Consider the following 27,320-nt stretch of genomic DNA (forward strand, 5'->3'; position numbering starts at 1 on the left):
CCCGAGCCTCCCGTTCCTACCCTTCTGTCCGGTCTCTGCCCGGCTCGGGAGTCGCGGGGGCGGGCGGGAGCGAGATGGCGACCGCCAGGAGACTCATGGCGCTGGCCGCCGGCGTCTCTCCGCGCCTGCGGCCGTCGGGTCCCCGCGCCATGGGGCGACAGGGACGCCCGCGCGGCCTCTCGACAGGCTGCTCCCGCCCCGACCGCACGCAGGAGGCCGCCGAGGCCGAGGCGGCCCCCGGCGAGCCTGGGGAAGGCGATGGAAGAAGCATGGTGAACGGTGAGGGCAGTGGCGGGGGCAGCCAGGCTGCGACGCCCTTGACTCCTGGGGATGGCAGAGCTAGGGGCGCGGGCCGGGGTCGGGCCCTCTTCGGTATGGCTGAGACAGCCAGTCAGTGGCGGGCCGCAGCCCAACTGCTGTAAAACTGTGTGGCTCAGGTCCAAGTGGACCCCAAGCGCAGAGGTCTGGGACTGGAGCGCCTGCACCTGGCAACAATAGGTGATCGGTGCGTACCACGAGGGAGCCGGGAAAACAGGTAAACGTCCAGTTCCTGCCAGGTCGGCGGTCTAGGGTTAGAGCATCACGGGTAAGCACATCCTTCCCGTTGTAAGAAAAAGGGAAGGCTCAGTATACATCTGAGACTTTAGGATCTGAAATAGAGACAGAATGATTGCTCTAAGTAGATCCCAGCGCTTGCCCCCTGATTAGTGCAGGAAATGAAACTAGTAAGAGCACCCCTGCCGATCAAGGATGGACAGAGAGTGCGCTAGCCTCTGCCTCTCTCTAGAGCTGGAGTGGGTCCCACTGCACATCTGTATTATATGTGTCTAGTGGGCTACTTAAAGTTAGGTCCTTCTGTGGGATGGAAGCCCTTTGAGTCTGCTTCCATACTCTCTCTTGGCTACTTGATTCTCAGTAGTTTGTAAGAGTTATCCTTCAGCAGGAGATAGGGCCAGTTGACAGGGGAGTCTGCTCCAGGGAAACAGTTTAAACCCAGGCAGCAGAGTTACAGCACAGCTTGTGGAGGAGCGTTTTCAGAACACAGAGACTTTCCCAACGCCACGGCCATTCTCATGTGTCCTGTGGGGATCAGTGTGAAGGGTTGTGAAAACATTCCCCACATGACTTACGATCGATGTGCACAGGTGCATATATGTATACACACACACACAGGCCCTACAAAAATATTTTTTGGAGCTGAATTATAAGCCAGAGATGATGGGTGGAGAATGAAAAAGGTTTCCATCTCCTCTGACCCTGCATCTCTTGAAGGTCCACTCTGGTGCTTCGGGACTCTTCCTTCTGTTTTCAGCCACTCTCAGCAGGATTCTTCATGCTTTCTCTAGGTCCTCTGTTTGGCACAAGCTGCCTCTAGGTGGACATCTCACCCATTTGTGCTCTGGGATTGATCCTGAGTGCAAGTAAACAAATGTAAGGTATCTCTCATGATGTTTGATGCATCCTGCCTCCACTTGGTTCACTGTAGTGAACTCCTGGGAGGACCAGCTCATGCCTCTGGCTCAGCTCTGGAGGTCTCTAATCAGTGTCCCTACGCATAATCTGGCTGAAAGGGGAGGCCTTTGGCAGGGTGCTGAAGTGATTGAGAACTGCGGCCTGGTGTTCAGACTGCAGCCTTCCCTCCCTTCTTTGTATCTGTTGTTTGAGGAGGGGCCTTGCACAGTCTTGATCTCCAATGTGTGTGTGTATGTGATTGGTTTTGTTTTGTTTTTTTCTGTTTAGTACTTTCTTTGAGACATCAGATTATGAGGGGTTGCTGCCATGTAGGCTTCTATAGCTAATGTGTGAAGTCAGGAGCTTTGATGAGGAAGAGGATGCTGGCTGGTTCCCCTCTGGTGTTTGGGACATTGGCCCTTCTCTTTCACAAGGAGATGCTTGTCCAGTGGGTCTAGCTCCACTGTCCCCTGTAAACCCTGAAGCCATTTGCCCCTCCTTTTTAAGATGCTCCTGGGTGGTTTGGGGTCACAATCCAACATCCTCAGTATCCAGCCCAGGGTTACCCTGAAACATACCCCACAGAGTTTTTAAAACAACACAACTATAATGCTTTGTCCTTATTTTCTTAGCTTCTAGGGACCTATTAAAAGAGTTTCCACAGCCCAAAAATCTTCTCAACAGTGTGATTGGAAGAGCCCTTGGCATCTCACATGCAAAAGACAAATTGGTCTACGTGCACACAAATGGACCGAAGAAAAAGGTAACTGGTGGCAGGAAAACACGTTGGTCTGAGTCTCAGGAAGGAAATTAGCTGCCCTTTTCTCCCCCAGATTTCTCGTCAGGGAGGCCATAGTGTAGGTTTTTTGAATTGAGAATGGTCAGCAGAGAATCTCAGAACAAAGCTAGGTCTGGAGAAGAGTCTAGTTTAGGGAAAGGAAACATGGGCAAGTGAAGCGAGACGTTCTCATCTTGTGTGACAGGCCGCTGTAGTGGGCCCTGGTACTGATCCCTCCTCAACTTCCTGGAACTGTGGAGGGTTAGAGTTGATGATAATTCCTGCTCCCAGAGTCTTGTAGGTCCTGGGACCAGGAAGCATGCAGGCAAACCATTCTGAATGAAGATTTTTAAGAATAAGGGTGGGTCCCACCTTGCCCTCTGGCTGGAGCATGGCACTTTGAAGAAGCAAAGCAACTTGAGGTGGGACAGTGGCTTGGTGGGGGTGAGGGGGGGATTGGAGCCTTCCAAGGAGCTAATGATGGGGTCGGGATTCTGTCTTGCGCTCAGCCCTGCTGCTGTGAGGTCTGTAGCTTTCCTGTGGATTCTCCGTGTGATTTGTAATACCTTTGTAGTCCAGAGAGTCAAGGGTTCTAATTCTCTCTTCTCTTCCTCAGAAAGTCACCCTCCACATAAAGTGGCCCAAGACCGTGGAGGTAGAAGGCTATGGCAGCAAGAAGATTGACGCTGAGAGGCAGGCTGCAGCCGCGGCCTGTCAGCTGTTCAAGGTGACCCTCCCCTCAGGAGAACCACGCAGGCCTCCCTCCTGGGAACTTCTTGCAGTAATGGTCTTACTGGGGCCAGGTGCCCCTAGGTTTAGGATGGCAGAGTGTTCAACCTGTCCTGAGCCCTTTTCATCATGTCATCCTCTTTCGCTTCAGCCATTGAGGGAACAGATGAATATTATTTTCTTGCCACTGTAGTTACTTACTTTCTGTGGTTTCAGAAACCACAGCGAAGAACCTCTTTGTGGAGGGTACTCCCTTTGTACAAATAGACTTCTATCTTGGCTTCTGTTGTTTCTCTCTGTTATTTCATATAGGTTTTTCCTTGTGGCCCCATAGTCCTCTTGCTTACAATGAAAGAATAATAGTCATTTCTCTATCACTTCCCACTGATTGGACATGGGTTGCTTCGAGTTTTTGGTCAGGCAGCAGTTACTAGCTCTTCTCTGTTGCTCTCAGTCTTTCTTTCCCTCCCTGACTCCCTTCATGGCTATGTCATCCTTGAATCTTCCTCACATTCCCTGGTCTTTGCTCTGCCAGGGACAAAGCTGCGTTCCTTCAGCTTCTTTCCTGCTCACAGTGTACAGACTTCATTGTCCTGCTTCCTTCCTGGATCTGAGGAGGAAAGTCCCTCTTCCTATCCTGGGTCTCCGTACAACTCTTCTCTTTTCTCTCTCCTCTCTCTGCATCTTCTCCAGCCCATCTCTCACCCTTTTATTTAATTTTCCAATCCTTCCTCATCTGATTCTTTTCTGTAGGCATCAAAACTTCTTCAGTGTTGGGTAATTCCCTGGCAGTCCAGTGGTTAGGACACTGTGCTTTCACTGCTGAGGGCGCAGGTTCGATCCCTGGTTGGGGAACTGGGGTCCTGCAAGCAGTAGGGAGGCCTAGCAAAAAAAAAAAAAAGTCTTCAGTGTTCCGATCCCTTCCCCAGGCCCTGCTTCCCCACACACAGCTCTCTCTGCTTGTGGTCTGCATTCTCTCCGCTCGAACGCTGCAGCCCTTGCTATGGTCCCCAGTTCCCTTCACATCCTTGCAGGGTTTCATGGTGACTGTCGGCTGACGGGCTCACAGCCTCTCCCCAGTCCTCACTCTGCTTGAATGTCTTGTGGCTTTGGCGCCATGGGGCATCTTTCTCAGCCGCTGGGTATACCTGCTCTCCTTTTCTCTGGCTCACTCCAAGCTCCTCTTCCTCTCCCACCCTCTGTAAATATCTCTTTTTTTTGTACTTCTTTCCACTGTGGATATCTTCTCTCTCAGAAGTTCAACCATCCTTTGTTTGTTTAATGTCTTGGAAGTTGCCATCCCTCATTGAGTGCCTCTATCTCAGGGATTCTCAGTTTGTGGTGATTTTGCCCCCTACGGGACACTTCGCAAGGTCTAGAGACATGTTTGGCAGTCACAGAAAGGAATGCTGCTGGTATAAGGCCAGGGATACTTCTCGATGTCCTGTAATGCACAGGACAGCCCACTACAACAAGGAATTACCTAGCCCCAAATGTCACTGGGCTTCCCTGGTAGCTCAGATGGTAAAGAATCTGCCTGCAATATGGGAGACCTGGGTTCAGTCCCTGGGTTGGGAAGATCCCCTGGAGGAGGGCATGGCAACCCATTCCAGTATTCTGGCCTGGAGAATCCCCATGGACAGAGGAGCCTGGCGGGCTTCACTGTCAGACACAGCTGAGCGACTAAGCACAAATGTCCGTAGTGCCGAGAGTAAGAGGTACTTTTCTGCCTGAATGTAAAAGGCACTTCAAGCCAAGACCATGCACAGCAAGTTGTGCTCACATTCCTCCCCAGCCTGTCCTCTCTCCTCTGTCTCTGCTCGTAGTCTTGTTTGTATCTTTAATTGTGGGTAAAAAGTTTACTGTCTTAACCACTTTGAAGTGTACGGTTTAGTAATACTAAGCACAGCCACATTGTTGAACAACCAATCTCTAGAACTTCATCCACTTGCAAAACTGAATCTCTGCACCCAATAAATAACTCTCCGTCCTAGTCCCTTCCCCAGCCCCTGGCAACCACTGCAACAGCTTATGGAGAAACTTGAACAAACTTTCTGGCCAACCCAGTTCTTTCTGTTTCTGTGAACTTGACTACTCATCATTATAAGTGAAATTTGTAACTGCCTTAATTTCACTTACTATAATGCCCTCAAGTTTCATCCATGTTGTAACAAGGGTCAGAATTTCTGACTTTTTAAAGGCTACTGTATTCTGTTGTATGTATATATGACATTTTGTGTATGCATTCATCCATTGATGGACTCTTGGGGTCCACCTTTTGGCCAGCGTGAATAATGCCACAATGAACTTGGGTGTGTAGATGCCCCTTCAAGACCCTGCTCTTGAATGCCCAGAATTGGAATTGCTAGATGATACCGTAATTCTTCATTCTTTGAGGAACTGCCGTAGTGTTTCTGTGGTGACGGTACTACTGTGCCTTCCCAACAGGGCACTAGTGTTCCAGCGTCTCCACGTCCTCAGCACACTTACTAGGTGTCTCCGGTAGGAGTCTTGACTGATGTGTGGATGCTGAGCCTGCTGACTAGTGGTGACTGCTGGAATGACACGCTGAGTTTGCCTTTAGGAATAGTCCCCAGCCGCGGCGGCAGGGTCAGGCGAGACCAGAGACGGGGGCCCAGAACAGGTGTGAATGCCAGGAGCCGCGGTGCAGGAGCTTCTCTCTGGGGTGTTGAGGAGCTCAGAGGACAGCGGAGGGTCCGACGGCGGAGGCAGGAGGAAGAGCGGGCGGTGGGGAAGCTTGAGTCGGCACAAGGAGCCCCTGGGAGGGAAGCAGTCCGTGGAGGGAGTGGGGTGGGAGGTGAATGGGAGCAGGGAGGAGAAGCATGCTGTCCTGGGGAAGGCCAGGGGAGAGGGCGTTGTGTGTGTCTTCCGCATAATCAGACAGTCCATGTAAACAGTGAGGCAGAGGCGTGAAAGCCCAGCCTTGGGCCAGGCGCCCACACGCCCCGCCCCGAGTGGTGTGGCCTTCCTCAGTGTGGCTGTGTGTGGTGTGCCCTTTTCCTGTCCCCTGCCACAGCATCTTACTGTCCTAGAATCCTCGTGTGTTCCTCCAGAGAGATCTGACAGTGTGTCAAGGGCCCAGAGAGTCCGTCCACACTTTGACTGGAGTTACATTACATGGCTTATGTAGGCTGCTTTGCTCTCTTTGGGCAAAAGTTTCATCACAGGAACGCCCTTAGTTTGCGTCCTTTTACCAAGTTCTATACCTTTAAAAAATGTATATATATGGCTACTGTTGCTGTTGTAAGTACGCTTTACCTGATACCATTTTAAATTACAGCTGGTTCTTTCAGAAACCTGAGGGGAGAGTTTTAGGAAGGGAGTGGTCACTCCTCAGCTTGTCAGGAGTCAGGTGGGGCTGAAGCCACACGGGAGCGGGGCCTGGATTCTGGCGCCCGCCGTCGCGTGTCTGAACGCCTCTTGGCTCATCCGCGGCTTACCTCTGCTGTCTCGACCACTCCCAGCTTGAATTTTTTAACCTTGTGCTCTATTCCAATCCTCTCCTGTTTGCTCTAGCTCCTTGCTTACTGTTTTGTTCCTTAGATTCTGGTTTTCTGCATTTCTCTTCTGCCTCTTAGACTCGGAGCTTCTTGAGGGCCGGGACCTGGTGTCCTCTCTTGGTGTGGTGCCCAAAGTGCCAGGCGTGTTGGTTTGTCCACATTAGAGACTCGGCAGATGTCTTATTTGATTTTCTTTAGAAGAGAATGTTTTAAAATAATAATTTTGTATAAATGGCTTTAAAACGTTTGGTGTTAGTTCTAGAATAGGTTCCCGGCATAGGATTCTTGTTTCAGAGGTATATCTGTTTTACAGTCTAGACGGTATATTTCCTAATCACCCCACTCACTGAAGCTTTCTAGATCACTTTGTGAATGCATCTGCTTCCTGTTGCCCTATGGGGTTTTTGATGGGGATTTTTCTTCAGTCTCTTGGTCTTTTGTCTAACAGCTATAAGAATTTACCTTGTCATTTTCATCTGTTGATGCTAGACAGGTTAAGTGCTCTATGTCCATTTCTGGGCCAGGCCTGAGGTGAGCAGGCAGGTGAAAAAGTGTGGCTTCCACACACAAGGGACCTGCAGGGTAACTGGGCAGGTTCTGAACAAACTGCGCTGTGAGGGTGCTATGGGCCCTCACAGCGCCCCTCTTTTTCCCCTAGGGCTGGGGTCTGCTGGGTCCCCGGAATGAGCTGTTTGATGCAGCCAAATACCGCGTGCTAGCCGATCGCTTTGGCTCTCCGGCTGACAGCTGGTGGCGCCCAGAACCCACCATGCCACCCACTTCCTGGCGGCAGCTGAATCCTGAGAGCATCCGGCCAGGGGGACCTGGGGGCCTTTCCCGCTCCTTGGGTCGGGAGGAGGAGGAGGATGAGGAGGAAGAGCTAGAAGAAGGGACCATCGATGTCACTGAGTTTCTGTCTATGACCCAGCAAGACTCCCACGCCCCACTCAGGGATTCCAGGTACAGCCAGGGGCAGGGGCGACTGGGGAAACGGCTGCGGGGCGGGGGCGTATTCCCTGGGAGCCTTCTCTGAGATGGGAGACCCCTGCTTGCGTCTCAGTCAGAGTCTCTTTCACAGTACATCTGCCTGTTTGGGGGACGGCCAGCTGTGGCCGTGTGCTCTGGCTGGGCTCTTGCAAGACAGCAGCATGGGCGTGCCTTCCAGCTCACACTTGAGCCCTTCAGAGGCCCGGCACCTGCTCTGCCTGCCCGCTGCTCACTCTCCTGTGTGTCTGGGGGGATTGAGGGCACGCCCCGTGTGCTGTGTCTGTGAGAGGACCACAGGCCAAGTGACGATGCCCCCGCCTGGCTGCCCACTGCAGTGACGCCGCGTCAGCCCCTGGGTTTCAGAGCAGGTGAAACTGGCTTGGGAAGAGAGCGATTTTTCACCCGAACTCTTGGTCCTCTCAGGGGGGGTTCCTTTGAAATGACAGATGACGACAGTGCTATCAGGGCTCTGACCCAGTTTCCACTTCCCAAGAACCTTCTGGCCAAGGTGATTCAGATAGCGACATCCTCCTCCACAGCCAAGGTGAGCTCGGTCTCCTGAAAGCGTGTATGAGTGGGGAGCCGGCTTGCTCAAGTCTGGGTTTCCCCAAGATCAGGTGGGAGGGAGATTGTAGGTCTGTGGGAAGCCTTAGATGCCCGTTCTCTTAGCCCAGCCTGGGCTAGCTGGAGGAGCTTGGGGTCCTTGGAGGGTGAAGCAGCAGGGGTAAAATGGAAGTCAGGACACTGGAGCCTGGGAAGGGGCTGCGGAATGTAGGAGTGGAGACCCCAGATCTGTTCCAGGGGTGCGGGCACCAGTGGCGGGTCGGGGAGCGGGTGGCTGACTTGCTGAGGTTTTCATCTTCACTGCCGGGCCGAGGGGCTTTGGTTACTCGGAGCTTCTCCCCAGGCGCAAGGCCTTTTTGTTCCCCCAGGATGTGCTTGGCTCTTAGCTTGTGTTGACAGCTTCCACCCACAGCTGCCATCACAACTGTGCCTTGAAAGTGCTGAGAGGACAGTGGGCTAGGAGGGCAGGTAGGGGCGTTGCCCAGATGCCATCTTCTCCTGTGAAACCATGCCAAGATCCTGGAACTGCGGCCTCACGGGGCTCTCTTCTGCCTGTTCAGTGGCACTTCTTTCGGGGCTGATGTTTGGTACCTGCTCAGATGCGGGTTAAATCCGTATCTGGGTTCCTCGGCACTCTGAGAACACTTAGAAGTTCCCGTTCCCTGCCGTCTTGTAACCCCCTCTCACCCTTTTGTAGAACCTCATGCAGTTCCATACGGTGGGCACCAAGACCAAGCTGGCCACCCTCACCCTCCTCTGGCCCTGTCCCATGACCTTCGTGGCCAAGGGGCGTCGCAAAGCAGAGGCAGAGAATAAAGCGGCAGCCTTGGCTTGTAAGAAACTGAAGGTGAGTGCGGAAGGGTCCCTGGTGTGATGCATGAGGTGTCTTGGAGCTCCCTGCTACCCTTGGCAAATGGTCCACTTTTCCAGGCAATGAAATCCACCTTTGCCAGGCTTTTGGCCTGGACACAGAAGTAGCTGGTGTCCCAGCCTTGTCTGTCAGGCTCTGGGGGCGCTGTTTCCAGGGCTTCTCCACACTTCCTCCAGAGGGGCTTCGTTCTGAGCTCAGCCTTCTCAGCGCTGTGGACTGGAACCCGGGTGAAACCAGGAGGAGACATGCTCATCGTTCTGAATGGTGTGGAACTGGAGAAGCAGTGTCTCTGTTGGGGGCCTGGCTTAGTATCTAGAAAGATCTTGGTAGCTTGGGCTTTGTAGCCAACATGAACAGTGTGACTTCGTGTGGGATGCAGAATGAGGGGACCAACAATCAGGCGAAGGCAACATGGCTTATAGCCCGCGGTCGTTTGGAAGCAGCTTTGGAGATTAGATGATTCCCCAGTTGCGGGTGTCATTGAACCCAGTGGAGGTCTGGTTTGCGGACTAAGAGGAAAGACACCGTGTTTTACTCCAAATGGACAGAAACCTCTGGTGCACGTTTGGCTCTGGGAACTGAATATCATATACGACTAATGGGGAGAGATAGCGAGATCCTGGAGAATTGAAGAGGGATGGGGTCGGGTAAGTGGTGGGAGGCAGTGGCTGTGTTGTTACCTGTGGCTCAAGAGGACAGAAGTAGGGCTAACTGGGAGGACTTTGAGGAAGTCTGTATTTTAATCCGACAAAAACAGTGATGAGAAGATGACCCAAGCATGGTAGACACCTGTCTCGGGAAGGAGCAAGCTTCCCAAGGGGCAGCCGTGTTCTGCAAGCACCTGGATGCCTGCAGGCAGAAACTGCAGACAAATCCTCAGTCTTGGGAAAGGACAGGGGCCTTTCCTACAGCAGGGTGGCCCTGTGGGTACCTCTTTTGTTCCTGGGACTCGGAGGCTAGAGGAAGGTGATTGGTCCCTGCAGGGGTAGACTTCCTTAGAAGTGGTGCAGACTCTGCACATGACAGAGTATGAGAGAAATGGCTGGCTTTCCAGTGTGTTGAAATGCTTTGTCTTATCTCTGGGGAGGTGGTCTTGGGTATACGTGGAAATAAAACAAGAGTTTCCCTTCCGGTGGCTTATTTTACCAAGTTGTGTAAGTAGATACTTACAGGAATTTCCACGTACATTTGTATGATGAACTGGGTATCTGCAGGGGTAGGAGGTGGTGTGGCAGTTGAACTTGAAAGGTTGGTGGGGGGAATCGGGGTGGTGACTTTCTCTCTCCTGCACCATTGTCAGTCCAAACCCAAAAATCTCTTAGAAAAGAGGTTGCTCTGGGAGGGGACAAAAAAAAAAGAGGTTGCTTTGCAGGACTTCTCTGGAGCTGCCGAGCAGGTCTGAGCCAGTTCTGGGGAGTGGGCCCTAGACCGAGCCATCCGTGTCCCCTCTACAGAGCCTGGGACTGGTGGACCGGAACAACGAGCCGCTCACCCACGCCATGTATAACTTGGCCTCCTTGCGAGAGCTGGGTGAGACCCAGCGCCGGCCGTGTACCATCCAGGTGCCTGAGCCCATCCTCCGCAAGATTGAGACCTTCTTGAACCATGTAAGAGAATCCCCACGTTCCCCTTCACCTGCCCATAGCCTTCACCTGCAGTGACCCCCTGCTTCCCCACTGGGGTGGAGCCTGGGAGCACCCTGGCTCCGAGCCGTGCAGTCTTGCCCACAATGGTCCCGGGGTAGTCAGGGACTGAGTCCTGCTTGGCGGCTTGGACCACAGCCTCTGGAAGGTGTGAGTCGTGGAGGGACTGGCTGTGGGTAAAGGAGGAAGTGCTCCTCTTCGTCATTCCGTCTGCCTCTCCTGTACCCCTCTCCTGCCCCCAGTACCCTGTGGAGAGTCCGTGGATCTCCTCGGAGCTCCGGCTGCAGGGCGAGGACATCCTGCCCTTGGGCAAGGACCCGGGGCCGCTCAGTGACCCCATCACAGGCAAGCCCTACGTGCCGCTGTCCGAGGCAGAGGAGCTGCGTCTGAGCCAGAGCCTGTTGGAGCTGTGGCGGCGGCGAGGGCCGGTCTGGCAGGAGGCACCCCAGCTCCCCGTGGACCCTCATCGGGACACCATCCTCAATGCTATTGAGCAACACCCAGTGGTGGTCATTGCTGGGGACACGGGCTGTGGGAAGACCACGCGCATCCCCCAGCTGCTGCTGGAGCGCTACGTGACCGAGGGCCGCGGTGCCCGCTGCAACGTGATCATCACCCAGCCACGCCGCATCTCGGCTGTGTCTGTGGCCCAGCGGGTCAGCCACGAACTGGGCCCTTCCCTGCGTCGGAACGTGGGTTTCCAGGTGCGGTTGGAAAGCAAGCCTCCGGCCCGAGGAGGGGCCCTGCTGTTCTGCACGGTGGGCATCCTGCTGCGGAAGCTGCAGAGCAACCCCAGCCTGGAGGGCGTGAGCCACGTGGTTGTGGATGAGGTGCACGAGCGAGACGTGAACACGGACTTCCTGCTGATCCTGCTCAAGGGCCTGCAGCGGCTCAACCCGGCTCTGCGCCTGGTGCTCATGAGCGCCACCGGTGACAACGAGCGCTTCTCCCGCTACTTTGGTGGCTGCCCTGTCATCAAGGTCCCTGGCTTCATGTACCCTGTCAAGGAGCACTACCTGGAGGACATCCTGGCCAAGCTGGGCAAGCACCAGTACCCGCACCGGCACCGGCACCACGAGGTGAGGGGTGCGCCCGCCCCGCCCCGCCCCGCCGAGGCTCCTGGCCTGTCCTCCCGGATCCCCTCCTTCCCTGCTAGAAATGGCAAGGACCGGGCCTGCCTGACAAGGGTGTGGTGAGGGTTGGAGGTGAGGTGTCACGTGCCTTGGCCTCACCGAGTCACGGTGGCCGTGTCCTGTGCACGACCCCTGGCCCCGGGACTGTGACTGGCCTCTCTTCCCCACCGCAGTCTGAGGATGAATGCGCCCTCGATTTGGACCTCGTGACTGACCTGGTTCTGCACATCGATGCTCGTGGGGAACCAGGTGGGTGCTTTCTTCTGTCCCCCAGGCCCACCCTGCCCTCCGTCTACAGGGAGCCACTGGCTCATGCCTGCAGGGCCTCTTTACAGGTGGGATCCTCTGCTTCCTGCCGGGGTGGCAGGAGATCAAAGGAGTCCAGCAACGCCTCCAGGAGGCCTTGGGCATGCACGAGAGCAAGTACCTCATCCTGCCAGGTGAGAGCATGTGGGCGAGGATGGTGGCCCCAACACGAGGCCTGCCCTCTGTCCCAGGGACTGGCTCGCCTTGGGCTCAGGGTCTTGGGCTTGTCACCAGGCCACACTACTTTTTACCGGGTTGGTGACCTCTACTGGGTATATTACTAATCTGGACTTCAGTTTCATCAAGATAGGGTCCAAATTCTTGCCTGCCCTTTTACGGGGAGGATTTGATGGAGGTGGTGCGTGCCCATGACCAGTGTGTTCTCGCTGCCACCAGTGCACTCCAACATCCCGATGATGGACCAGAAGGCCATATTCCAGCAGCCTCCCATTGGGGTACGCAAGATCGTCTTGGCCACCAACATCGCCGAGACCTCCATCACGATCAATGACATCGTGCACGTGGTGGACAGTGGTCTGCACAAGGAGGAGCGCTACGACCTGAAGACCAAGGTGGCGCCCCTCTCATGGCCTGGCCACAGCCCAGGTCCACCCCGGGCCCATGTGTGTCTGAAAAGGCCGCACTCGTGGGGTCTGTGTCTCTCTTGCGGGAGGGACATTGAGGGGTCGAGTTGGATGAAGGCCAGGCCTGGGGGAGCGTGGAGGAAGGCCTCTGGTGTGTGTGTGGCTGGCTGCTCACAGGTCCCCTTCCCTAGGTTTCCTGCCTGGAGACCGTGTGGGTGTCGCGAGCCAATGTGATCCAGCGCCGGGGTCGGGCGGGCCGCTGCCAGTCTGGCTTTGCCTACCACCTCTTCCCGCGGAGCCGGCTGGAGAAGATGGCCCCTTTCCAAGTGCCAGAGATCCTGCGTACACCCCTGGAGAACCTGGTGCTGCAGGCCAAGATCCACATGCCAGAGAAGACGGTGCGGCAGGGGTGGGCAGGGGGCCTGGGAGCGCGCAGGTGGGGTGCAGGCTGACGGAGGCTCTGCCTCGTTCACGCTGTAGGCGGTGGAGTTCCTCTCCAAGGCCGTAGACAGTCCAAACATCAAGGCGGTGGACGAGGCCGTGATCCTGCTCCAGGAGATCGGTGAGTGGGGCACGGCTGGGCCAGGCTGCCGAGTGGCTCTCAAGGGCGGGACTGACCGCTGAGCTTGCAGGGGTTCTGGACCAGCGGGAGTACCTGACCACCCTGGGGCAGCGCCTGGCTCACATCTCCACCGACCCGCGGCTGGCCAAGGCCATCGTGCTGGCTGCCATCTTCCGTTGCCTGCACCCGCTGTTAGTGGTTGTCTCCTGCCTCACCCGAGACCCCTTCAGCAGCAGCCTGCAGAACCGGGCGGAGGTGGACAAGGTCAGACCCGGTGCCTGCGCGCGGCCCTCCTCTCTCCTTTCTGGCCCTCCACTGCCTTCTGTTCCGAGGTGGCCTCCCCTCTGGTCCCTGCCCTGTGACCCCGGCACCCCTCCCCCTACCAGGTGAAGGCACTGTTGAGCCACGACAGTGGTAGTGACCATCTGGCCTTCGTGCGGGCTGTGTCTGGCTGGGAGGAGGTGCTGCGCTGGCAGGATCGCAGCTCCCGTGAGAACTACTTGGAGGAAAACTTGCTCTACGCACCCAGCCTGCGCTTCATCCACGGTCAGCGGACCCCACACTGCCCGGAGTCCTCTGCCCCTCCCACTTGCACTGGGCCAGTGCGGTGAGCAGAGCCCTAGGTTCACCCCGATTTTGCCTCCCCAGGACTCATCAAGCAGTTCTCAGAGAACATTTATGAGGCTTTCTTGGTTGGGAAGCCCTCAGACTGCACCCTGGCCTCTGCCCAGTGCAACGAGTACAGTGAGGAGGAGGAGCTGGTGAAGGGGGTGCTGATGGCGGGTCTCTACCCCAACCTCATCCAGGTGCTGCCTCGGGGCGGGGGCACCAGGCCTCAGTCTCTCTTCCCATCTTGGCTCCTTGCTCAACCCACCCACCTTTTCCCTTCATCCCTGCAGGTGAGGCAGGGCAAGGTGACCCGGCAGGGCAAGTTCAAGCCCAACAGTGTCACATACAGGACCAAATCTGGCAACATCTTGCTGCACAAGTCGACCATTAACAGGTGGGGATCCCCGTCAGGTGAAGCCGGGCAGCGAGGGTGCCTCAGGAGGGGGCCTCACCCAGCCGTTTGTTCCCCAGGGAGGCCACCCGGCTACGGAGCCGATGGCTGACATATTTCATGGCTGTCAAGTCCAACGGTAGCGTCTTCGTCCGGGACTCCTCCCAGGTGCACCCACTAGCTGTGCTGCTGCTGACCGACGGGGACGTCCACATCCGTGGTGGGTACCTGCATCCTTCTCCGCACCTCTGGCTGCCCTGCCTCCTTGGGCCTGGCCTCACCTGGGCTCCTCACGCCTTCCCCTTCCCCCAGATGATGGGCGCCGGGCCACCATTTCCCTGAGTGACAGTGACCTGCTGCGGCTGGAGGGTGACTCGCGCACTGTGCGGCTGCTGCGGGAGCTGCGCCGGGCCCTGGGCCGCATGGTGGAGCGGAGCCTGCGCAGCGAGCTGGCGGCACTGCCGCCCTGCGTGCAGGAGGAGCACGGGCAGCTGCTCGCCCTGCTGGCGGAGTTGCTGCGTGGGCCCTGCGGCAGCTTTGATGTGCGCAAGACGGCTGACGACTAAGCCCCGTCTCTGCTGGGGCCATGTACAGAATGAAAATGTTTATTTAAAATAAAGTTCTATTTATCCCTTGTGAGCATCGCTATCCGCGGGGCTCCTCTCTCAGGGAGGACCTCAGCACCCTGGGATGGGGACCACACACCCCAAACCAAGAGAAGAATGAAGGCTCAGAAGGGAGGGGCCCAGAGTCTTAGAAGAAGGGGCTTAAAACCCACACCTCAGGAGCGTGGACCAGCCGTCTCTGCACTGTCCTTACAGGTGTGGCAGGGCCCACCACGTGCATCCTCATTCAGTCTGGCTGCCTCCTCCCAGCTCAGGCGGGTGGGGGAGGGGAAATTTCCGTAAGCAGCCAAGGCCCGCTCAGACCTTAACCCCCGGTCACAGCCCCAGGTTCACAGATGAGGTGCTGAGGTGAAGAACACACGCGCACACGAGTCCCTAGTGGGTGGATCACACACGCTGGGGGGGTAGAGACCAGGATGTACAAAAGACAGGGCCTGCGTGTCTGGGACAGAAGAGATTTATTTACTCTGGAAATCGTTACAACAGAATCACAGATTGACATGGGGAACGGCTGAGCCATAAGCAAATGGGGAAGCACAGAAATGTCCCTGCCCCGATGGCTGCAGGGCAGAGCACGCAGGGCCCCTGGGCCCACCTGTCGGGGCAGCCTTCTCAGCTGCTCCAGCTGCTGGGATCTGTCACGGCAAGTGTGACCAGACCACCCTTCAGAATACTGACCACTCCAGCGCCCCCTCGAGGGCCCTCCACTGGGGTCACCTCTACTGCTTTTGGCCAAAGGAGTAAGAAGACCCAGAGCTTGTCGTCCACTTTAGCATCGACATGGGTGCAGGTACCTTGAGGCCCAGCACTGTCACCCCACCTCCCTCACCCCTTTCTGCAGACAAAACACGGACACCCTGATGTCCCTGGCACTGTTGAAGCACCCTGGATGGCCTCTGGCTCCAGAAGTGCTTTTTCCACAAGATCCCTACAATTTCTACCCCTGGTAGTGCTTGGGGAGTTGGGGATGTGGTGTCGAACCTCCCTGGAGAAAATGCTAATAATAACCTCAGAAACAGGGAGAACCTTCCCAGCCCAGACACCCTCCCACTACACGGACATCAAATCTGAATGAAGCTTAGTTCGGGAGCCCCCCCACCTCAGCGCCAGGGGACGCCTGAGGAGGAAGTGGGAGGGTGAGGGGCCAAGTCTGCACTGCAGAAAACACTTCAGAGGAGAAGGCTTGGAGACTCCCAGGCCATTTCACTACAAACTGTTACGTTTTAATCCTTTATTAGAAACCATGCAAACTTTAATACAAAAAATACAAGTGCAATAAGAAATCTTCATGTCAATATAATCCCCAGGGCTAATCATTGCAGCCATCCCAAGACCAGGCCTAACTGGGACACGCCTCCTCAGGCTGGGCTGGCCTCACCTCTCCTCTCTCCCCTCTCCAGTCAGGCTACAAGGGAGCCTGGATGGCCCATCACATGTCCTTATTTCTAAATCTCCAGCCTTGACTCCCCACTACCCACGAGTGCCGGACACATCGGGCTCCCTGGCAGTGTCCCAGGCTGCAGGCTTGGAGGAATTTGACCTCCATGGCCCTCTCCAGTCCCAACCTTATGTCTTCCACCAGATCCCAGGGAATGAGACAAACCGATGCCCAAACCAGCCTCTTGGTTAGAAAAGAAAAGCAGCATACACACGAAATGCCAGAACCACCAGTCCACACTGATCAGCCCCTAGCGGTCCCTGCCTGCTCTCCAGCCCACAGCCCCCACACCACGCCTGCCCTGCCCACACCATCTCTGGGGCTGGGGCCCCGAGCTGCCCAAGCCAGGGCAGCTCCCGACGCCTGACCTCCCAGCTGGAGGCTTCAGGATCTCCCCTCCCTGTTTCCTTTAACACCTACTGAGGACTTTCATTTAGACATGGCTTCAACCTGCAAAACTACTCCACTGGTTTTTAGGTTATTAAAAAAGAAAAGATAAACAGCAGCTAGGCAGGTATGGGGAGGAGCGGGGACAGGCAACGCTGCCTCTGACTAACTCGGGGAGGGCAGCAAGTGGCGCCTGGTACCACCTGCATGGTGGGCACCATCGTAGGGTCAAAGGAAGAGGCAGTGGCTTAGCAGGCTCCAGGGGGTGCAGTTAACGGCAGCCATCATGTGGATGTCCGCTTCCACTCTTCCCTCCAGATGGACCAGCGAGGAGGGAGGGTATGTCAGTTTCTCTTGGGTTTGGTCCAAAAAACCCAAACAAATGAAGAGGATGCTGGGATCCAGCTCGCCCCTACACCCCAGGTCTCAGAAGATCCTAAAATTATTCTTCCCCACCCCATTTTCCACCCAACCCTCTTCGTGGAGCAGTGGCGCGAAGTGGTGAGCGAAGTGGTGAGGATGCGAGCCAAGCAGGGAGCTGGGCCTGGGGCGGGAAGTGAAAGGAACGTGGGCGTTGGGGGGAACTGCTGCTGCCCTGGGCAAGCGAGGGAGGGAGGGAAGGAGGGAGGAAAGGGGGTGCCTAGAGGGCTGCCCAGGGCCCAGCCACAGACTGGGGGGTGGCCTGGGGCGGGGAGCTAGGGGCCCGGCTGCCTGAGCTGGGGCCGCCAGGGAAGTGAGGGCGGGCGGGAGACAATGTCGGCCCCGTGATCGGTGCGGGCCCTGGCGTTTGCTCGGAACGTCAGCCTGTAGGTCTCAATCTGCAGTGACACGGGAGGAAGGAAGGGAGAGGGTGACAGGGGAGACAAGAGGGGGGACACAGGGACGGAAGACGAGACCAGAATGTCATCATTAGATGCCTGGAAAATAAAAGGTTGCTTCGTTAAAATTCAGGCCACTCTCCAGTTCAGAAAACAAAGGAGTTTCAATTTGCAGCCAGTGGCAGGGCCCCTGGCTGGCCCTCAGGCCAAGCCCAGCCACTTACTTGTCTCCTGGATCTGGCTGTCCAAGGTCTGGGCCTCCCTTTGGTCACCACCCCCTGCCAGGGTGGTGTGGCCACTGAGGCCACTGGCTGAAGTGGGGGCGCCAGCTTCAGGCGCTGCCTCAGGGATGGCCAGCTCCTCCCCAGCAGGGGGGCCCGGACACGGAGGGGCCTCGCTGCCACCGCCCTCAGTCTACAAATGAAACAGTGGGGAGACAGTGCAGGGTCAGTCGGGGAGGGAGTGGGATGGTGATGGCGGTGGGTTTCACACTCTGCCCCCACCCACACTGCCTCCACGGCCTAACGTAGGTCACATCTGGGAGTCAAGCCCAGGTGCTCCCCACCCCAACCCGCCAGGCCAGATCCTGGTTTGAATGGCCCAGTGCTGGGCAAGAACCCAGGCCTGGGCTCTGGGGCAGGAAGGGGGTGCAGCCTGGCTAGGGACGCACCTCACGAAGCCTGACATGAAAGCCCGGCTACTTAACATAGCTGATGCCAGATCAAAACTATGACAGCAGGTTGTTAGCAAAAAAACCCAAGGGAAAAAAAAAAAACCCAAGGAATGATCTCAAGTTGTAGATCAGGACTTGGCTAGGGAACTCTGGGAGCTGGACGCATTTCTGTGGGGTGCAAGCTGCCACCTTGGACCTGAGGGACCCCACAGACTCCCTGCCTGGCTAATCACTGTTTACTCATCCTTGACACAGGCCTGTTCTGTGCTGGGCACCCTTTCAGGGCCTGGGACAAAGAGGAGCCGGGAAGGTGTTCAAGAGGTATGGTGAGCGAAGACCACAGGGGCCGGGAGAACTTTAGGGTACAGTAAGGACTGTGGGGACCGTGGACACCCAATGTGAGTCAAGAGCATAAGGGGAGGGCTTTGGGGGTGCAGTGGGGGCGCAGGGCACTGGGTGAGCTGGTACGCCTGTGCCACAAATGCCCAGACATGACAATGGAAGTCTCCAGGGTGGTCCTTACTTAGAACAGTGAAAGATATGGCCTCTGTGCTAGAAAAATAGTTCCGGAAGTGGTTAAAAGAAAAAAAAAGGGAGATGCTGTGAATAAAGAACAGACTGGCGGTCAGAAAGGCCTAGAGTGAGCCCTGGTCTGTGCGTGCTTGTCAAGTGGCTGGGACCACACTGAAGTTAGCATCCCAGGGAGGGTGACCAGAGAATGGCCCCTCATGAGGTGTGGAGCGTGACCTGAGAGTCTGTGATAGAGTCAGGGCCCCTAGTGGTCAAGGGAGCCAGTGGGGGCTTGAACTGAAGCATAGAGGGCGACTGGGACAAAGCTGGGATGGAGCTTTGCGAGGGGTGGTCAGACACAGGAGGAAGGCCCACAGCGCCGCTCACACCCCCGCTTCCTCACCCATCTCCCGAGGCACCTGCAGCCACCCTCAGGCTTGGAAGATGCTGCCCCCATGTGCCCCGACCTGATGACATGGAACATGGACAGACTCTCTGGTAGACAAAGGGTCTCACAGTACTGTGGAAGGAGGGGGAGGGAAGAGAGGGAGGGAAGGCAGGAGAGGCCCAGCCAGCACAGGGAGCCCGGCACTCTCCAGGGCCTGGCAGTCAGGCCTGAGGAGGCGGACGTCGGGCCTGCGGCCATGGGCAGCCGAAAACGTGCCTTCCCGTTCGCAGGCCCGGAAGGAAGCCTGACACAGAGCACCGCACTGCCCTCTCACGGGGTGCTGCGAGAACGGCACTCCACTGACCCCTGGCCTCACTGGGGCCTGCGTATCAGCCGTTCCTCTGAAAACAGCTGAGATGGGCTCAGAAAGGCAGCCCATGGCTCTCAGGAGAAGGCTCTGTCTCCAGCTGGACAGGTGAGAGCTGACCGGGCTGGGGCCTCTTCACCTCTCCTGCTTCACTCAGGATGGATGACTGACGATGGGAACAGTAATGAAGTGGGTGAAACATGACTCCTGAAGTGACTGAGGGGCGGTGACAGGCACCCATCTGCTGGGACCAGACTCCAGCTCCACAAGCCCACCCCCCACCTGCAGCCCCGTCAGGACCCAAACACTACCTTCACGGCACCTCCTGCAGGCAGGTGGCCCACGTTATCGAGGGATCCCACCTTTGCCTGAGCCTTTTCTTTGAAGTTCAGCTTCTGACTTTCGATCTTGACATCTCCTCCACCTGGAACCAAAAAGAAATGGGTCATTATGGGTGGCAGAAAAATACCCCTACAAGCAGAGCCAGGAGGCTGGCCAAAGACTGGGCTGTGCCCAGGAGAGAAACAGGAAAAACGGGATCTGCTCCTGGTGGTCCTGAGGACACGGGTGGAGGCACAGTGAACACCTCTGTCATAACAGGGCTCCTTTTCTCCAGGTCAGGCTGAGCCAATTTCGCCACACAGCCAGAGAGAAAGAAAGCTACCCTACCACCACCGTGCACTGCCTGCAGCCCCAGGAGAGCCTCAAAAGGAGCCAAGATGCACGCCTGCCTCGGGGTCACTTGGAGGAGTGATACCGCCCTCTAACTGACAGCGGTACAGGAGTCCATCCCGCTTTCAGCCTCATGGACACCCTGCTGGTCAGGGTCAGGATCCTGGAATCCCGATTTTCCAGCTGCCAGCACTGATACTGGAGGAGACGAGTGACCAGCAAGACAGGATGGGCGTATGGTCTGGGTGAACAGTTTAACCAAATCTGTCCCGAAAAGAAGGGAAGGTGAGAGGTGGAAGCGGAGGGAAGGCAGTCTGTACACGGGCAACATTCGCAGAACATTCGCAGCTCAGCCAGAGAGCTCTCACAGCCAGCCAGACCCTCAGCTGGGCTTTTCCCTGAGGCTTCTTACTCTCCCATCTCCTCTCTGCTCATGTCACCTAGCTTCCCACCCAATTCTCCAGGTATCCTACCCACTGGACTTCTGGCCCATTGAAAAACCTGGACCTCAAGTCACTTAGTGTCACTAGGGAAGATTTATCTCAGAAGTTCAGTGGATTTTCCAGATAGAATGGAAAAATGAAGGGAAGCTGTCAGCCAGTGTGCCTGCTACTGCAGATACGGCCCTGCAGACTCTGGACCAGGACACACAAGACTCTTAGGGTACAGGCAGAACGCAGGCCCTGCCCAGACAACATGCCAGCTGCCAGAGATTTCTGCAGGGGCGCCAGGCCTGTGCTGCTGGAAGGAAAGTCTGGACTGCTGTGGCAGCAAGATCCAAGTCCGTGAGCCGAGGCAGCATTGCTGAATAGCTCCCTGTCCCTGCAGGAGCTGGTGGTTGATGCTTCACTGCTCAGAAATATTCTCTGCCCCTGCATCTGACCAGCAAGGCCCAGCCAGCATTTTCTACAGCTCCTTCAGCACCAGCTCCTGAACATGCGTCAGGGAGGCCGAGGAGGGTGTCAGCTGGAAGAGCACCTCTACCATAGGCCCAGGTCAACAGTGCGGTGCACACAGGAGAGCCTCGAGACTCTGCCCGTGCAAGTGGCAGCCCTTACAGACTTCCTCCTCCAATGAAGAGGTTAGCGCCCAGAAAGCCCCTCTCTGACAGGGCTGAGGCCTATGTTGTTTCTACTGCTGCGCCCTGGGCGTGGGTGGCTCTAGGAGTCTTAATAGAAAGGACAGAGGCATAGGGGTGAAACCTGGGATGAGGGAGGCACCACTCACCAGGCTTGTGCTTGATGTTAGCCTTGGACCCACACTTGGAGGAGACCTTAGAGATGTCTACCTTCTTGTTCTGAATCTGAACCTGAGGAGAAAAACATACACACAAAAACAATTCACTCAGAGAGAGGGTGTACTGTCAGGTTCAAACCCAAGCTCTCTTTATGGTCTCCAAAGTCCAGCTCAGAGGCTACCTTTTCCAAAGACTTCCCTGTGTCTCCCCTTGCTCCATCTCCCCTTCATACTGTCTCCTGCAGGGACATCGGCTCTACACTAATTGCTTTATGTGCTCAATCATTTACAGAGTACCTACTACCATCAAAATGGCAGCCTCAGCTTCGGCTCTGTCTTTCCAACAGTGCTACAATTATGCCTCAACAGGAGTGTGGGAAGTGCACTTTTCCCAGTCACAGGTCTGGCAGATGCTAGAGCAGGCCACCACGTGTCCGCAGCAACTGTGGCAGGCTCATCTTGCACCATACCCGAGATGACCTGTGAGGGGTCAACAGAGGTCACTCGCCATGGCCAGGCTCTTGCCAGGATGTGGAGCCCACACAACTCTTGACCGTGTTCCAAATGAGAAGCCTAGTCCTCAGTGAAAGAACAGTTGATGAGGGGAAGTTTCCCTTTATAGATGCAGTCTAGCCAATAAATGAAGAAGGGATGGGAGAATTCCAGTTTCACCACAGTGCACCTTTGCTGAAGTCAGGGTTTTGGGCAAGAACAGCCGCCAGCATCAGGAAGAGATGAGAAGAGTGAGACATTATGTATGTCCTGATAGAAACACCACCACTGCCTATGAATGTCCTGCAAAAATGTGGGGGTAAAATAAAGAACCAAGCCTGAATTAATCTGAAGAAAAATGTGGGACTAATGAATATGTTAAATGAAACCATGGGGATATCCTCAGTAGAACCCAAATTCTAGGACAAACCATTCAGTTTTATTCAAGAAAAGTGCTACCATGAAAAAAGAAAAATGAACAAGAACTTGTACAGCAGGTGACACCTAAGATTACAAGGGGGCAAATCAATCAACTACAACTTATGGACCTTACTTGGATCCTGATAAAGAAATTTGTTTAACATGTTATGCAGTTTTATATTATACATATGTATATCAGAGTTCTTATCTGTTACAGTTATATATTGGGATATTTGCAGGTAAAAGATATAACTAGAACTGGCTTCAGAATAATGGAGGTGAGCATATATAGATAAGACTGGCCACAAAAATAATAAAAGCTGGATAAAAAAGGATATCCAATTCACTTAATCATTTTTCTTTTTTTCTCATTTTGTGTATGTTTGAAAATGTCTATAATTAAAGGTTTTAAAAAGCTTAATTGCTTCTCACTAACTTAGAAGCCACCGAGATGAGGCCTGTACATAGCGGAGCCACGTGCTGCTGTTCTCATGCTGGCCCTGAGGCCCCACCCAGGGATGCCCAGTGGCCCACACAAGCCGTGCCACGACCACCTGGCATCGGCGCACTTCCTCCTGTCGCTCGCTCACGCAGTCTGCCCCTGGGGCAGCACAGGTGTCAATACTGCTAGTGAACTGACCCTGCCAGCCAGTCTCAGAAACCACTGACATATACACCCCTCCTCACAAGGGTGAAATGGAACTAAACTGCTGCAAAATTTAAACTCTGATCATCCACAGAAATAGCTGTGATATTCTCGCCCGATGGCCTTTTGGTTCTCAAAAGGGTCACGTACGTGGGGGCCTGTGTGGAGCCAACCAGAATCTTGCTCCAAGCCACTCATCTGTGAGGTAACCCCAGAATTTCTCTCTGGGCAGAAAGAGGGCTTTGGCAGGTCAGGGTTAGATGCATATGGCTGGTGGCCACCCTTCTACCATGCAGGTATGATCATGGTGGCTTTACGGAGGGACTGATGGAAGGCACAACAGTAACATAGTCTAGGCTGTTTACTCTCATCTTCCCACCTGGAAACATCGCCACAGGCAGTTTCCTAAAGCTCTGCTGTTTAAGGAAGCGTCCTAAAATGAAATACTTGAAAAAAGTACATTCCATGGCCAAAAAAAAATCCTGTTTGGAGTCATGTGCAGGCAGTGTGGGAAGACCATAGTAGGTGAGAGATAAACGAGGACTATTTTCAGAGCTCTGACATATACCACACACAACATATACAAACACATTTCTATTTCACACACACGTACACACACACACAACCCAATCCCCGCACTGTTCACACTCTGTTTTTGCATCTAGCCAAAAACCTGAGAGGAAAAGCTAGAGCCAGTGCCTACTGGGCCCCTCACAGGCTGGATCTTTACCACCTTAACCAGGTGCTGCCTTTATGCTTTACCTATCTCAATCTTCCCACATCAGGATGGCCAGTGTCTGGCCAACTTCCAAGTTAACCCAGCACCATCCACCTGAGTGCCAAGCCACGCCAGGAAGATTCAGTGGTGGGGAGATGCCCAGGAAGGACATGAAGCAAGGGGAGTCATGTGGGGGAAAAACAGGTGCTCCATGCTTGCACCCTCACAGAACTGTGGCGTGGGGGCCTCCGTAACCCATGGGCAGGATGGCATGACCACTGAGACGGCGGAAGATGGAGCCTACAAATGAAGAGGGTAAGCAGAGTGGGACTTAATTCAGGTCAGGGCAGCAAGGAGAAGGAACTGCATGAACAAGGGAGACGAGGACAGGGCAGCTCTCTCCTCTGGGAGCGGGAGAGAAGGGGCGAGGCGGTGAGGGCAGAGTCCCGCCTGCCGCGGTCTGTCACAGGGACACGGAAAACGTACAGGGCGTTCTCCACATGCCAGATGACAATGGTGGTCAGCACAGTCTCTCCCTGGACTGCCCTCTGAGCTCTAGATATGTGTGCCCCAACAAAGATCTTAAGGGTGGCACAGAGTAGCAGCATGATGGACAGGATGTCTGAATGGGACAGGGAAGGAGAAAAAATAAAAGGAAACTGGAGGAGAAAGGGGTCGAAAAGGGCAACAGTAAGGGAAGGAGAGCAGAAAGGAGGGAGAAGGAGGCAGAGAGACAGGAGGAGAAAGAGCAAGAGGGAAAAAGAGAGCAGAGTCATGAAAATGAAGGGAAGACCCAGGAGATGGGGCGGGCCTGGTCACCAACTCCCTGCTCTAGAGCAGCTAGGACTCAAGGACGGGCTCTGGAGGAATCCTGACATCTGTCTCCAGGTCAGAACCACCGCATTCCTGGGGCGGACCTGAGACAGATGATGGGCCAGCTGCTGACCGCATCCCTCAGACCAGGTCTCTGACAGCAAGGCCTCCCACCCACAGGGGCAAAAAGATGCCAAGTGTATGTCACCCAGCTGCCCTGGGGCTCACCAGGGACACCCAGTTTGAACTCATGTGAGCATAAGAGTCTCCCCCGAATCCATTCACCCGACAGTGGGGGGGGGTGGCCCTCTCCCCAGTGCGCCCCATGGGGGGTTTGGCCTCAGACACCATTGGCCCCGAGCGCATACTTACATTACCACCTCCAGGGACATGCTTAATATTGTCCTTGGAACCACACTTGGACTGAATATGGCTGTAGCTCACTTTTTTGGAGACTATCTGGACCTGGAGTGTTAGAGAACAGAAAAAAAAAAAAAAAAAAAAAACAACACAAAGGGAGAGGGCTGGTTAGAACTGACACAGGGCAGGCAGTGAGTACACACGTGACCATGACGAGTGGCAGATGGTGCTGTTAAAAGCCTACCTCCAGCAGAACAGCTGTGGAAAAGCACAGGGCAAGGGACCGGAAGGAGCAGGAAAGAGTGAAAACATGAACGAACAACACAAGGACAGGAGATGTCACCAGATGCTACATGGACATCCTCACCGCTCCTGGGGCCAGCTGCTGTTCACAGTGGCCTCGATCCCCATCCACCACAGCCCACCCACATCTGTTCTCTCCCCGAGGCTCCTCTCTGCAAGAGTCCTGCTCATCTGGACCCATCCTCACCCAAGGCGGCACTTCCCTGAAATCTAGGGCCTGGAATCGCTGCAGAAAGACCTGGTCTGGGAAAGCAAAGGCTGCACGGCGAAGCCTGGGGCAGCTGGCTCACAACCCAGATCTGACGCTGAGACGAAAGACAGCAGAGGCGGCTGGACCTGCGATGCGGGGCCCTGGGCACCAGGGGGCGCCACCACAGGCACTGCTACACTACCGCGAGGAGCCCGTTTCTCTCAGGGCTGAAGAAAGATGGTGCAAATGCGGTGAAGCTCTGGTCATTTTTGATGCCAGGGTAAAATCTCTCCCACAGTTCTCGAGATGCCCAACCTTCTGTGTCCTGTGAGTTTCACGTGCAGAGAGACCAGGTTCTGGGCAGGGCTGCAGCGAGGCAGAAGCAGAGGGCACCCGCCCACTGCGCTGTGCACGAACAGCTCCACTTGAACAGAGGAACATGAAGGCCCAGGCTCCAAGGTCTGGGACAAAGAATTCTTTCTGAGGCTTCTCAAGAAGGAACAGTTGCCAGCTTCCTTCTTTTCCTTCCTTAGAGCCCATCCCAAGTGATGCAGCCCCCAAACTGAAGAGTTCTCCGAGACAAAGTAGAGAAATCTACCCTGAGAAACTCCAACTGTTTCTTGCCTTCTTAACAACATCAGTGACAAAACCACTTTCCTAATGAACCAGGTCTGAACCAGAGGCCTATACAGGACTTCTGGAAGGCTCCGGGTGCCATGGTGCAGCCTTCCCTGTCTGCCAACCACAGAGTCCTTGGCCGGAACCCTCCCATCCTGGTCCCTCAGGGCTGGAGCTCAGGCTTCTCGGCCAGCCCCCGACCACCAATCTGCCACAGAGAAGGGCAGAAGGTTCCCAGGGCAGGAGGAGGGTCCTGGCTCCAGGGTGTGGAGGCAGAGGAAAGACTCTAGCACCTCCACTCACCTCTGCTGTCCACATAATGCTGCAATCCCCATGCCAAGCGTGTTTTCCACTGGGAAATGGGAATGAGCATCCTAACTTTCAGTTCAGAGGTCCTTGGGGAACCAGAACAAATGAAGCTATTTTTTCACCCACCGGTGTGGAGGGGGCCTGTTGAAATTGAAGCACAGGGCTCTGGGGTTCCTGGTGCTGAAAGGTTACCAGTACCATGTCTTACTGAGGAAGAAGGTGGATGCTATGGGCATAACAGGAAGGTTTCAGATCAAGGTCAGTGTGAAGGACGTGACTGAAAGTCTTTGCATCCATTTTATCCGCCTGAATAAATATCCGCTAAAGGGCTAACAGGCGCCCAGCTCTGTTAACTTTCAAGGTTATTAGAGAAAATTTTCTGATGCCTGAGTCATCAAACACAGGGGAGGGAACATGGGGAGGAGTAGAAACTAGTTAGGGATAGGAAAAAGGTGCAAAAGAAGGGAAAGTGACTCAGGCTGGAAGAAACAGTTGATCGTCTTTTACCTTCAAGAGGTAAAAGTCTAAATAAAACTCACTTTCCCCGTAGGCGGTTTCTGTGCATTGCCAATTGGGCCGGCTGCTTTAGTGACTGCGTTAGGTTCAGGCTTTCGAGCTGGAGCAGCTGCCTCTGTTTTTTTCTCTACTTTGGCCTGGATGGAGATAAAGGGAGGGCAAATTTCAAACCAAGAGGATAACAGCCCAAATGCCATGAAGGGAAGAAGACTGAAGGGGACTCGAATCCAGGCCAGGCCACCATGCAGAAGCAGGTCACCCTTGCTCCTAGAAAGAAAACCACCATGTGCCAGGGCAGACCAAGCTGGAGGGAGAGGGGTCGCAAACCAGTCTTGAGATACAAGGAAGAGATCGAGACAGCATTCGTGGAGAAGAGGCAGGAAGAAGGGATAATGTGAGTGTGCACTGGGGTTTTCAAATCACAGTCCACCCTCCATGTTCTCATACGCTCCAAGCAAGCTGCCATGGTCACAGGAAGCCAGCGTTGATGACGGGAAGTGTCACACCCTCAGGTATGTTGGAACAGAAAATACTTTCGTCACCAGACTGAGTTATTCAACTCCCCACCAAGACCTGCAGCAAGTTTTGCACCATGTACACATAAGAGCACAGAAGTGGGGAAAGGCCATCGACACACAGCATAACACCTGGCTGGGCTACCCAACGCCAGAGCTACACTCTCTTGCCAAG

General features: G+C 55.1%; 2 protein-coding genes across 10 annotated transcripts in view; one reads left to right on the forward strand and one right to left on the reverse strand.

Annotated features, from left to right (window-relative positions):
* DHX30 (DExH-box helicase 30) overlaps positions 1 to 14,769 on the forward strand; it is a 28,117-nt gene extending 13,348 nt beyond the window's left edge. For 8 of the 9 annotated variants that reach the window (XM_070463434.1, XM_070463433.1, XM_020915841.2 and 5 more), the window contains 18 exons: positions 2,085 to 2,215; positions 2,847 to 2,957; positions 7,139 to 7,440; positions 7,891 to 8,011; positions 8,729 to 8,878; positions 10,357 to 10,509; positions 10,788 to 11,624; positions 11,852 to 11,927; positions 12,014 to 12,118; positions 12,381 to 12,556; positions 12,760 to 12,966; positions 13,049 to 13,130; positions 13,201 to 13,394; positions 13,517 to 13,676; positions 13,779 to 13,936; positions 14,030 to 14,133; positions 14,211 to 14,350; positions 14,443 to 14,769. In XM_070463434.1, coding sequence (XP_070319535.1) covers positions 2,085 to 2,215; positions 2,847 to 2,957; positions 7,139 to 7,440; positions 7,891 to 8,011; positions 8,729 to 8,878; positions 10,357 to 10,509; positions 10,788 to 11,624; positions 11,852 to 11,927; positions 12,014 to 12,118; positions 12,381 to 12,556; positions 12,760 to 12,966; positions 13,049 to 13,130; positions 13,201 to 13,394; positions 13,517 to 13,676; positions 13,779 to 13,936; positions 14,030 to 14,133; positions 14,211 to 14,350; positions 14,443 to 14,696 — 3,461 coding nt within the window. In that variant the 3' untranslated portion in view covers positions 14,697 to 14,769. Of the gene's footprint in view, positions 1 to 49; positions 280 to 2,084; positions 2,216 to 2,846; positions 2,958 to 7,138; positions 7,441 to 7,890; positions 8,012 to 8,728; positions 8,879 to 10,356; positions 10,510 to 10,787; positions 11,625 to 11,851; positions 11,928 to 12,013; positions 12,119 to 12,380; positions 12,557 to 12,759; positions 12,967 to 13,048; positions 13,131 to 13,200; positions 13,395 to 13,516; positions 13,677 to 13,778; positions 13,937 to 14,029; positions 14,134 to 14,210; positions 14,351 to 14,442 lie in introns of those variants that run through there. The other variant, XM_020915848.2, reaches the window with a different exon arrangement.
* Positions 14,770 to 15,197: 428 nt separating this feature from the next.
* MAP4 (microtubule associated protein 4) overlaps positions 15,198 to 27,320 on the reverse strand; it is a 92,954-nt gene continuing 80,831 nt past the window's right edge. The window contains 6 exon segments of the mRNA XM_070463432.1: positions 15,198 to 17,320; positions 17,322 to 17,399; positions 19,649 to 19,761; positions 21,237 to 21,318; positions 24,707 to 24,799; positions 26,654 to 26,767. Coding sequence (XP_070319533.1) covers positions 17,222 to 17,320; positions 17,322 to 17,399; positions 19,649 to 19,761; positions 21,237 to 21,318; positions 24,707 to 24,799; positions 26,654 to 26,767 — 579 coding nt within the window. The 3' untranslated portion in view covers positions 15,198 to 17,221.

This window comes from Odocoileus virginianus, unplaced genomic scaffold (genome assembly GCF_023699985.2).
Source record: "Odocoileus virginianus isolate 20LAN1187 ecotype Illinois unplaced genomic scaffold, Ovbor_1.2 Unplaced_Contig_2, whole genome shotgun sequence".
NCBI lineage: Eukaryota > Metazoa > Chordata > Mammalia > Artiodactyla > Cervidae > Odocoileus > Odocoileus virginianus.